Source organism: Cupressus sempervirens, chromosome 7 (assembly GCF_028749045.1).
Source record: "Cupressus sempervirens isolate cs-2001-9-10 chromosome 7, ASM2874904v1, whole genome shotgun sequence".
In the NCBI taxonomy this organism is placed as follows: domain Eukaryota; kingdom Viridiplantae; phylum Streptophyta; class Pinopsida; order Cupressales; family Cupressaceae; genus Cupressus; species Cupressus sempervirens.
In genome coordinates, this window is record NC_143124.1 from 858092881 (window position 1) to 858105462 (window position 12582).

General features: G+C 39.4%; 1 protein-coding gene across 5 annotated transcripts in view; it reads right to left on the bottom strand.

The window, feature by feature from the left end:
* The window catches only part of LOC149550157 (golgin candidate 3-like), a 167370-nt gene that overhangs the window by 129923 nt on the left and 24865 nt on the right, over positions 1-12582 (bottom strand). For all 5 annotated transcript variants that reach the window (XM_089793272.1, XM_089793271.1, XM_089793273.1 and 2 more), the window contains exons 3-4: positions 6330-6455; positions 6165-6203 (exon numbers count right to left, since the gene is read on the bottom strand). In XM_089793272.1, the coding sequence (XP_089649398.1) occupies positions 6165-6203; positions 6330-6455 (165 nt within the window). The remainder of the gene's footprint in view (positions 1-6164; positions 6204-6329; positions 6456-12582) is intronic.

The window sequence follows — 12582 nt, forward strand, 5'->3', positions numbered from 1 at the left end:
CGGATTTTTTCTGGCAGACCTGCGGATATTTTTTTGGGTGTTTTTTTGAAATCACGGATTTCTTTTCCTGGTGTTTTTTTTTGAGATTTGCGGCCTGCAAGCATCCTTCCTCCATTGGCAACCTTGTCTCCTCATGCAATCGCGTTACATGGCAGCGCAAATCTGAACAAATATATGCAAAAAACGACGCGATTTTCTGGACCCACAAAACACCTGCAGAAAACGACTATTTCGAACGCCGAAGATCACTGCTGAAGCATTCACGCCCCTCTTTGCCATTTATCCAAATCGGCCATTTTTTGCCCTGCAAAACACCATTTTTGCTGTTTTTGACCTTTTTGGCCGCCGACTGCTATTTTGCTCGAAACCCTAATTTTTGGGATCGGAAAAAATTTTTGTTTGCAAATTCTTGGTGGGTTTTTCGAGAGCTCAACTGGGTTGTCCGTTTTTCTGGGTGCCTCGATTTTTGTGCCTCAATTTTCGAGCCAGCGGATTCAAAAAACGACAGCAGATTCCTTTTGGGTTTTTCGAGCTCTCTTCTAGGTCATTCTCTGATTCTTCTAGGTCTTTCGTATTTTTGCCTCGAAGAACGTGCCTTCACAGATTTTCACAGTTTTTCATTGAAAAAGGTGTCATGGCATCTCTGACAAATATTCTGCTCGAGCATAATTCCAAATTCAATGGTCCCAATTATGGAACCTGGAAGCAACGCATCATCGCAATCTTCGAATATCGAAACACCGATCAACTTGTTCTGGGTGTTAAGCAGCGTCCGACTTCTCCAGGTCCTGATCAAGATACATGGGATCTGAACAATCGAGAGGCAGTAATGCTTCTCAAACTCTCCGTAGCTGATGACCAGCTTTCTCAGATTCCATCCGGCAAGACAGCTGCCGAAATCTAGACACATCTAAAAGGTCTTCATGAGACTTCCGACAAGAGCAGAGCCTTCTTTCTGAAAAACACTCTGTTTTCTATTGTCATGGATGAGCACACCTCGCTCCAGGCACACCTGAATCGGATTCAGGAAATCCGTGATCAGTTACTTGCCATCGGTCGCAAGATGGAGGAAGAGGATATTGTGGTAATCACTCTTCGGAGTTTACCAAATTCCTATGAGCATTTTATCGAGACTCTCAACATCACATCTACTGGTGTTGATCTAAAGTTCACTGATCTCTGCACCCTACTACTTCAGCAAGATCGGTGGAAACAATAGTTCGGTAGCAGCTCCAGTTCCACCTCCACTGAGCAAGCCTTTGCTGCGAAATCCTTTCAGAAGGATAAGGGCAAGTTTCAGCAACCATCTCAGCAGAAGTCTTCTGCTCCAACATCCGATGGTACCAAAAAGAAGAACATTCAATGCAACTATTGCCACAAGTATGGTCACATGAAGGTTGCATGTCGGAAACGCTTAGTTGCCCAGTCTAAGCAATCAAGTTCGCAACCCAAAGCGAACAGTGCAGAGCACACTGAGCAGGCGGAATCTGCCTTTTATGCCTTCATGGCTAAAAGACCCGCAGATCATGTGCAGTCATCTGCTTGGTACATTGATTCAGGTGCCTCTCGACATTTCACTCACCGCAGAGACTGGTTTATTGACTACCAGCCTTATTCAGATTTTGTTATCTTTGGTGGTGGAGAAGAGTACACGGTTGTTGGTAAAGGCAACATTCAAATTCAGTCTGTTGGGAGGAAGCTCATATTCCTTGATGTGTACTACGTTCCAGGGATGGAACTAAATCTACTCTCGATCAGTCAGTTGTTGCGACATTCTCCACACTTGGCAGTCACCTTCAGTTCACATCAGTGCACCATCACTGATCGGGCGACTAAGTCTACTATTGCAGTTGGTCTTGAGGATCATGGTCTTTTCAGACTTACTGATTCTGGTGATTCTCAAGACTTAGCTATGGCTGCTCGGCGATCTTCCATCAGCACACTTTGGCATCAACGATATGGGCACTTAAATGTGCATTATCTCTCACAACTTGCTCGGGATGAGCTTGTTCTTGGTTTGCCAAAGATTCAAACCCAACACCTTGGAGTTTGTGACGCATGTCAGGCTGGGAAGCAACATCGCACACCTTTCCCTAGTGGCGATTCTTGGCGAGCTTCTCAAGTACTTCAGCTTGTTCATGCTGATATCTGCGGCCCTATGGCCACTCCTTCTGTTCTTGGGTACAGGTATTTTCTGTTGTTTGTAGATGATTTCAGTAGAAAAATGTGGGTGTATTTCCTTAAAAAGAAATCCGATGCATTTATTGTATTTCAGAAGTTTAAACCCTTAGTTGAAAAAGAGTCTGGGAAATCTATTATTACTCTTAGATCAGACAATGGGGGGGAATTTTGTTCTAATGTTTTCTCCAGCTTCTTGGATACACATGGCATCCAACGCCAGTTCACCACACCCCACACGCCACAACAGAACAGTGAAGTTGAACGTCGGAACAGGACAATCACCGAGATGGCTCGTTCCATGCTCGAACACAGACATGTTCCGAAGCGTTTTTGGGCAGAAGCAGTTAACACTACAGTTTATCTGTTGAACCGATCACCCACAGTGGCAGTCAAAGGTAAAACTTCGGAAGAGGCCTGGTCAGGTCGCAAGCCCAGAATCAGTCACCTGAAGGTTTTTGGCTCTCTTGCTTTTGTTTGGATCCCTGATGCTTCACGCACCAAGTTGGATGCCAAGAGTCAGAAACTGATGCTTGCTGGATATAGCAGTCTTCACAAAGCCTACCGCCTTATTGATGTTGAGACATCTCGTCTCATATACAGCCGCGATGTAGTCTTTGATGAGCAGCGAGGACCATTCATGCCTGTTTCTCCTGTTCCTGATCCAGCAGACCAGCCTATGCAGGTTCATGATTTGGGAGTTCGGCTTCCATTAGGTCCACCTGATGGGAGGGCTCCAGTAGCTCCTACAGCTCCAGTCCTGCCAGTGATACCTGTACAGCCACCTCCGGCTTCTCCTGCAAGATCACCGCATTTTGAAGATGCTTCACCTGAGTTTGATCCAGATTCTTCTGATCAGGATCCTGCTGATCAAGCATCTCCTAGTACTACTGTTGGTCATTCTCCTCTCCGGCCTAAGTGGTGGGCTAAGAACTTGCTGATCTTCATGATGATGAGCTCATTGATGGGAGAACTACTCGGAAAAAGAGCAAAACTATAGATTCTGTTAACTTTGCTCTTATGGCCAACATTCACAGTGTGTTTGAACCTCAAACATATTCCAAGGCTAAAGGAATTCCAGAGTGGGAACAGGCCATGCAATCTGAACACCAGAGCCTGTTGAAGAACAACACTTGGGTCCTTTCTGATCTTCCCCTAGGGAAGAAACCCATTAGCTGCAAATGGGTCTACAAAATCAAATACAAATCAGATGGTACTTTGGATAAGTACAAAGCTCGTTTAGTGGCAAAGGGCTTTTCTCAGCGCCAGGGCATTGATTATGAGGAGACCTTTGCTCCTACTGCAAAGATGAGCACCATCAGATTAGTCCTAGCCATGGTAGCACAGTTTGGCTGGAAGGTCCATCAGATGGACGTAAAGAGTGCTTTCCTGAATGGTGATCTCCATGAAGAGGTCTACATGATGCAGCCTCTTGGTTTCAAGGTTGCTAGTAAAGACCATCAGGTTCTCAGATTGGTAAAAGCTCTCTATGGTTTGAAGCAGGCCCCTCGAGCATGGTACATCAAGATTGATACGTACCTTAGTGATCAAGGCTTCAAGACGAGTTCTTCAAACTCAAATCTGTACATCAAGACTACTGACAGTGACATCATCCTTCTGGTTATCTATGTGGATGATCTGATCATCACTGGCAATTCGGCATCTTTGATTCAGGGAATCAAACAACACTTATGCCAGTCTTTTGATATGACTGACCTTGGGCTCATGCATTATTGCTTAGGTGTTGAAGTTTGGCAACAGTCTTCTGGTATATTCATCTCTCAGTCCAAATATGCCAGGGCCTTGTTAGACAAATTCCGAATGCAGGATTGCAAACCTGCATCTACACCTATGGAGAAAGGTCTCAAGTTATCAGCCAAGTCTGATTCTCCTTCCGTTGATGATACGACGTATAGGCAACTAGTAGGCAGCCTCATCTACCTATCTGCTACTAGGCCTGATATCAGCTTCGCAGTCAGCTATATTTCACGCTTTATGACAGCTCCTAAGGCTGATCATTGGATGGCAACAAAGCGTGTGCTTCGTTATGTGAAGGGCACTTCGGATTATGGACTTTTGTATTCTCGGAGTTCTAATCCTAAACTCAGTGGGTTCACAGATTCAAATTGGGCAGGCTCTGTTGATGATAAAAAGTCAACATCTGGATATGTGTTGAGTTTGGGATCCGGTGCAGTCACATGGACCAGCAAGAAGCAGCAGGCAGTTTCTCTCTCTTCTACAGAGGCTGAATACAAAGGGACTGTTAAGGTAGGATGTGAAGCTGTCTGGCTTCGTCGGATGCTTGGGGATATGCAGATGTCACCAGCAGGACCGACTACTCTGTTTGTTGATAACGAAGGCGTTATCAAGTTAGCACGGAATCCAGTCTTCCATGAACGAACCAAGCATGTGGATGTTCATTGTCATTACATACGACAGCTGGTTGAGGACGGGACTATAGATCTGCAGTATGTTCCTACCATAGATCAAACTACAGACATTCTCACCAAGCCTCTTGGTCCTGATAAGTTTGTCAAATTCAGAGGACAGCTTGGTGTGTTAGATAGATTAACCATTCAGGGAGAGTATTACAATAATAGATAAGACGTCTATTATTAGTTAATGGTTATCTTGTAAATATCTTTAGCTTTAGTTTGCTTTTGATTTTTGCTTTCTCTGGAATAGAATGTTTCTATTCTTTACGATCGTTTCCTAAGGAAACATCGTCTCTTCCTTTTGTATAAATTGACCTTTCGGTCTCTGTTATTAATAAGCAAGTATTTACCAATTACCTCATAATACACTTTGCAGCATCACCCTACTTACAACGGCTAGTCAAGATGGTCCAGGGATCACCCTTGCTCGAGGTTGTACCCCTCGGTTCTTGACTACTCGCCTGTGAGGAGTAGTTAGCTGGTTTGTCTTTCTTGGTTCTAGTTCTCTTGCTTTCTTGCCTTGTGCTTTTCGCAGACACCGCTTAGTGCTCCCGCTGCTGCCAGTTTTCTCTTTGTGCGCTTTTCAGTCCATTAGACCCTTGTGGGCTCTTGGTGGACATTAATAAATTTGAATATCATGTTTAATTTCTATCTAAACTACTCAATAGATGCATGAAGGAATAAAACAATAAGTAGATGAATTAGAAAAAGAAAGAATGTATTCATTTTATTTAATTAAATTTTTCAATGATTTTGAAAAGTCAAATTATATGCGTGTAACAAACCAAATAATTGAGCACGTGCAAAGAATTATAAAACAAATCAAACATGGTAATTCCAATATATCTTCTTCATTTAGAGTTATTTTTACTGCTATATTTTATATTTTTCATTCCACTTCCTACTGTTTACCACTTTTATTTTTATTTTTCATCACTAAATAAGTTATCTTCATCACTAATAAGCTACCCGTGATATAAGTTTATCATTAACATTATTAGTTTATTAGTTTGACATGTAAGGAATGTCAAAATTTAAGTCAAGAGGTTATTTCTAACACACTGATGCCATTGCAATCCACCCCTTGCTATCACTGAAGAACCATAACAAGGGATGACATAAAATATGTATAAGTAATATTAGTTGGACCAAGTAATTTAAAGCATGCATCTTTCAGAACTATCAAGAAATTAACAAGAATTTTTTCTCCTTGTCTCCAAACTTCCAAGTGATAAGAGTTGCCAAATTATGTGGGTCCAGATCAGTTATCTTTAGTGTAAGCTTTGAAAAATATGAATAACAAACTTCTAAAGCTATTATCAACAATTCAAAAATTCAAAATTCAAGCCAATTTGAAGAACTGTTTCTGAAATCATAAATAGGTTAGCAAACCACTGCTTGCTCCATGCTTGTATGACTACCTAGACTAATGGAAGAAAGGTATCCATGAACATTACCTCTAAAGCTATACAGAAAGAAGAGAATAACTGAGCTGTTATATTGTTTATAGTAATTTTTACTATAATCAATTATTCTCCAAAATTATCTTACCTGCAGCACATCAATTGCATCAGATGAACTGTCGCCAACCTACAATACAGAAATTTTACCACAAAAAAAGCTTAGATACACGATGACCTTAGCTTGGACTAGTACACATAACAAATCCCTAAATTGTCGTAATCCATCCATAGGCATCATATACAATGCTATTACCTTGGATGCATCTGCAATTTCCATATTTCTTCTATCTTCCCCATTAGGTAGCATGTGTCCTGCAGATATCCCCACCATTGTTTTCTTCAACTTTTCATTCTCCTGATGCAACCTAGACAGCTCTTCCTGACAATTTAATTCATAAAAGTAATGTCCCGTTTAGATTATAATAGACAGTTCTTCATGCAAAATAACTCTTCTTAAATTTGAAGTAGAATTGTCGAGTAGAATGACATGGGCTACAAACGTGCAAATACTGAATGTTAAACTTCTCAGGTAACATCCAAGAAAGTTGATATATTAAAATTATGAATACTTGCATGGAGTGTATTGGCACCAAGCATGCAAGCAGTGAATGAAGACATCCTTTTACCTACATTCACATGGACTGTACTGGGAAGCAAATTGGCAGAGCTAAAGAACACATGTATGATTGTGCTCAGCCAAAAATGAGAAAAATCTTGACAAAACCAAAAAAATAAAAAATCTTAATAGTTCCCAAATAAAACAATATTTCATATGCCATGACAAAAATGACTTATGTGGGCATTCAATTGTAACATTAAATAATTTGTGACATTGGGAATCATCAATTGTAGTAAGATGCACATCACTATTAGAAAGGTATAAGGATATTCAAAAATGCCATTATACTCATCTCAATCCCTGTGAACCACAGGTATGCAATGCAAACATCAATTCAAAAAGCAATAACTTGCAAAGGGTTGACTGCTTGATTTTCTGTAGAGTAGAATCAATTTCCTCACCACTCTTCAGGCTATTTTTCCTCCCTAATCTTGGTACGGGTTCAAATTTGTCCGTACATTTTCTCAAAGTATTTCAATCCATTTGTCCAGGGTTGTTTCACTTAGTGATAAATAAGTCCTGTTTGAATAAAATGCATATTAGTGTGACCTAATTAGCTGACAGAGTTTTCCCTCCAGTTTTTCAAGCTTAAAAAATTAATCCTCCAAATATTTACACTAGAAAATATTGTACAATCCCCAAATTGTTTACTTTATAGGAAAGGCCACTCTTGTCAGTTCAACAAAATACTTTTAATTAGCATGCATTCATATTCCCTATTGGCAAACACACTGTGCCTCTTAATAGGACAGGTGCCAGTTTTATTCCTACCATTATACATTAATTTTCTGAAATTTGGTGTTGTCCAGTGGATCACCAACCAACCTCACGACGGAGCCACTATTAGAGAAGAGTCATTTATAGAATTGGTCTACCTCCTATGAACCTTAGAGAGAGGGATGTGACCCTGTTGTTCCTTCAAAGAGGTTATATTTAGTCACTTTACCGTCTTTAATGAGAAGTCATTACATAACGTTCTCTGCTGACTACAGATTTTTAATGCAGCTTCAAGCCTTCAATGGTTTTTCGCAATAGGGATGGCATTAGTGCACTTTGACCTTGCTGGTTTGTCAACATTATTATATAGTTAAACAAATAAGTTTCTAAGCATTATTATAACCTAAGAACACTAAAAGCAGGCACCTCTAAATGCCCTGCTAGCTGCATCTTACTGTGACTAAATTCAAACAAGTAGATTAAAATTAATGTGTTGACAGTTTTGAATATGATATAATAATATATCATATTATTTTCAAACGTGGCCATGTTCAAATATATTGACAAATTATATATATGATTTTTTAAATGTGAGCTCCAACACTACTAGCAAGTACACAAAACGTTAAAGAGGATTCTACTAGAATGATCACTCCTCCACATTAATCTCTTCAGCAATTCAACTATTATCTTGAGCTTTCAAATACTACTAACATTATTTTTTCAACTTTCAACTCCCCACACATCGACAATGAAAATGCACACAAAAAAACTATCATCTATCAACACCACCACATACCTAATAAAACCCAACTCAAAAATAGATATGCTTCAAAGTTCAAACAAACCAATCTGCTAAAATTTCAATAATACTGTCGTAAATAAGTCCTTAAAAACTAAACCTCATCCATAAGGTGTCATCTATTGATGTTATTCTGCTAACATTGCCACATTAATCTTCTATTATATTCAAATATTTTACATGCACACTCCTTAAAATGTTAGCCATCAAGCCATAGACGACCCATAGGCCACTGTGTCACAAATGTTCTGCCCAGAAATTCAAGTTTATAAATACAAAAAGAAAAGGCTATCAATACCTTAGAAGGATCATTGCAATAGGTAAAAGCATGATTTTGCAGATCCAATGCAGTCTACGAATAATAACAAGTTTTTGCTACAAATTGAAGGTTGCTGCCACTTATCTTCACATCCTCCACACAATCTGATTTTTAATATTCCTATTATAATGTCTCATATATAATAATAAAAATAATTATCATATTATTTAGAAAATGACTTAATAGTTTAAATTATATAAATATAACATATAATAATGATGGAATTTATATTATAGCAAATACTATATCTAATACTGAATATAATCCTATCATATTTAATTTTATGTGTACTAGTACTATCTTAAAATTAAAAATTAGAACATTATACATTTACTTATATTATGTTTATATTTCTATTATTTCTATTATAGAATAAAATATATGATTATAAATATAATTAAATATTATTTTAAAATGAAATTACTTCATAATTTCAGGTGCCACTCATAATCTCATTGATTCCAAGTTGGTTGCAAGGTGTGGGATTCAAACAAAGCAGTTTGAGGGGTCTGAGAGTGAGGGTAGCCGATGGCTTTGTCCTCAAGTGTGATAGGAAGATCACGGGTCTACCTCAGAAAATTAATAACTTTGACTTCATGGCTGAATTCTATGCGGATAACATGGGTGACACACATTTAATACTTGGTATGACTTGGTTGCATGACATTGGAGTGTTACTCTCAATTTGAGAGAGATATGGAGATGAAATTTCAGTCTAATGGGAAAACTCACATACTTGAGGCCTTTCGAGATAGTGAGTTTGGTATGATATGTTGCAGACACATGGGGAGTTTGTGAGTCATGACCAGGTTGAGTGGGTAGCCCGTTGCACTTTGATGCCAGCACAGGGGCAGCAAAAGACAATATCACCCAAACATACAAGAGCTGAGGATTAAGCATTATAAGGTGTTCAGTGATATCCCACCAGGTAGACCTCCGGATAGAGGCATTGAGCACATCATTGAGTTGGAGGAGGGTGCCAAACCCATTATGATTACACCATACAAGCACCCAAAAAGATTGAAGGGTGAGATAGAAAAAACCATCAAGGAGTTACTTGATATGGGTCATATTAGACCAAGTAAATCTCATTTTGCATCTTCAGTGGTTCTATTGAAGAAGAAAGATGGTACTATTAAGATGTGCATTGATTACAAAGTCCCCAACAAAAAGACAATTAAAAACAAGTACCCCATCCCACAGATTGATGAGTTGTTAGATAAGCTTCATGGATCATGTTTCTTTTTGAAGATTGACTTGAGATCAGGCTATCATCAGATCTGAGTTATAGAGTAGGATGTAGAGAAGAAAACATTCAGATGTCATTGTGGCCATTTCAAGTTTGTAGTTATGCCATTTGGGCTAACTAATTAGTTATGCCATTTGGGCTAACTAATGCTCCAGCTACTTTCCATTCCACAATGAACAGGGAATTGAGGAAATTTGCGTCGGTTTTCTTTGATGACATCCTTGTTTACAATAGGACATGGGATGAGCACTTGAGGCACTTAGATATAGTGTTGAGCATATTGAGCAAAGAGTCCTTGTATGCAAAGGAATTAAAACGTGATCTAGGATTGTCAAAGTTATTGTATTTGGGTCACATTATTAGTGCGAAGGGCGTATGAATGGATCCTAAAAAGATTCATGCTATTGTTGAGTGCCCTACTCCAGTAAACCTTACACAATTGAGAGGATTTTTGGGTTTTTGTGGGTTCTACAAGAGATTCGTCAGTGGTTATTCTAGGCATGCAGCACCCTTGATGGACTTGATGAGAAAGGGGGCTTTCTTATGGACTCCTGAGATATAGGAGTGTCTTGATAAATTCAAGGTGTTGATGACTTCTTGTCTAGTGCTAGCATTACCAGATTTAAGAAAACCTTTTGAGCTACATTATGATGCACCTGGTGAGAGTGTTAGAGCAGTGCTTATGCAGGACAAGAACCCGATTGTTTATGAGGGTAGGAAGCTCTAGGGACCTGAGAAGAGCTTCAGCATTTATGATAAGGAAATGTTGGCCATAATGCATGCCTTGGCCAAATGAGGGTAGTACTTAGTGTGCAGCAAATTTTGCATTAAAAAAAATCATTAGAGCCTGAAACATTTCTGGGGCAGCGAGACCTTAATGAGAGGCAGCAGAAATGGGTAAGTAAATTACAGACATGTGATTTTAATATTACCTATTTCAAAGGGACACAAAATGCTGTAGCAGATGCCTTGTCACGAAGACCTCATTTGAGCTTGATAAAAGATATATCAAAGTACTAGAGACATTTAATCCTTGCAGAGTATGCAAAGGATACTTAAGCATCAGGATTGATTAATGGATCCATTCAGGACAGTGATTTTACCCTTCTGAATGAGCTTATCATTTATAAAGGGCGTATTTATTTGGTTACAGGGTCAAAGGTGAGGAGGATGTTGTTGAGGGTTTATCATGATTCATCTATGGCAAGACATCCAGAATTTTATAAAACCTACCAACAAATTTGTGAGTGTTTTTCTTGGAAAGGGCTCAAAGCTGAGGTGTTGCACTATGTTAGAAAGTGTCGTACTTGTCAGCTGAATAAATAGGAACACTCTTATACAGTCGGTTTACTACAACCACATCTGATTCCTGATAGGAAGTGGGAGTGTTTGTCCAAAGACTTCATTACAGGACTACCAAGAGCCTAGGGTAGAGACTGTATATATGTTGTTGTTGATCGGCTTACGAAGTTTGCCCACTTCTTTCCGATCACGTCTACATACATTGCTACGTAGGTGGCAGAGTTGTTGTACTGCCCCACTCCATAAGATAATCTCTGTCGGCTACCAACTGCATATAATTCTGTCTCAAAATCCGAATAGCCTCCCATAAAGAGTGGATCTCTGTCAAGGAAAGATAACTGCCTTCCTGCTCATCACTAGTAGGAGAACCCCATCCATAAACTGCTAACAACTGACAAGCAGCATCGAAATGCTGACAAGTGATAGCAATGTCTCGATCACTAACTCTCAACTGATTAGACACATGATGGCACTGGCTCGACTGTCTCCTACAAACCTCCTCTGATGCACTATCTAAAGGAGTATCCTCAAAGTTACTAGTTTCTAGAGTATTACCATCCATATCCTGTGAATCAAATCTAAAGCTCATATCAACATACAGAGTATCAAAAACATTAGCACTGCTGTCCAACTCCTTTGTACCCAAGGAAACTAAGTCTTCGAAACTACCCACTGCATCCTCCTGGATGTCATCAATGCCAATATGATCCTGGGACTCATCTGTACACATTGCCAAATATGAAATATCATCAACACATTCCAGCAAGTATGGTCGACTGGATATATGAACAAAGCCCAACACCGGTGTATAAAAACTAATACCAACATCAAACAAGATACTGGCACAAGAAAAGACAACACCGTGTAATCTGCTAATCAAATCCATGATAGCACCCAAACAAACACTGCTACCAAAAAGTGTTAAAGATCTCCAGTCAACTGAATCCCAAACGCCAATATAACAATCTCGAGTCCATATCCGTAAACTAGAATCAACTGGTAACTAAAGCAAACTCTTCACCTGAGTAATATGACCAATACCAACTAACTCCACATACCTGTCATGATGAGATAATGAAGTCACAATACTATCTTTGTTCACCTTCAGCTGGCTGGACAAATCATGTGAAGTACTACCAGCCTCAACCTCATGTGATGAAGCATCTAACTGTGCCTGGTACTCTTTCTCAGCAAAATCATGAATGCTCAATGTCTGCTCATCTCTACCAAGTATCTCACCATCCTGCACAACAACATCCTCATAATCATCATCTGAACCCACTACACTGTAGTCACTACTTGTTGTAACTATACCATCCTGAATACCTGTGGCATCACCCTTTGACGACCTGTAAACAATTGTCTCAATTTGAGTATCAAGTTGACGGTTACTATCAATCTGTGTAATATCCTTTCCCACCACCTCCTGTGGTAGAGTAGAATCTGAGATCTCTACCTGGCTATCAGCTAGTTTTTCAAACTCCTCATGCAAGTTCTT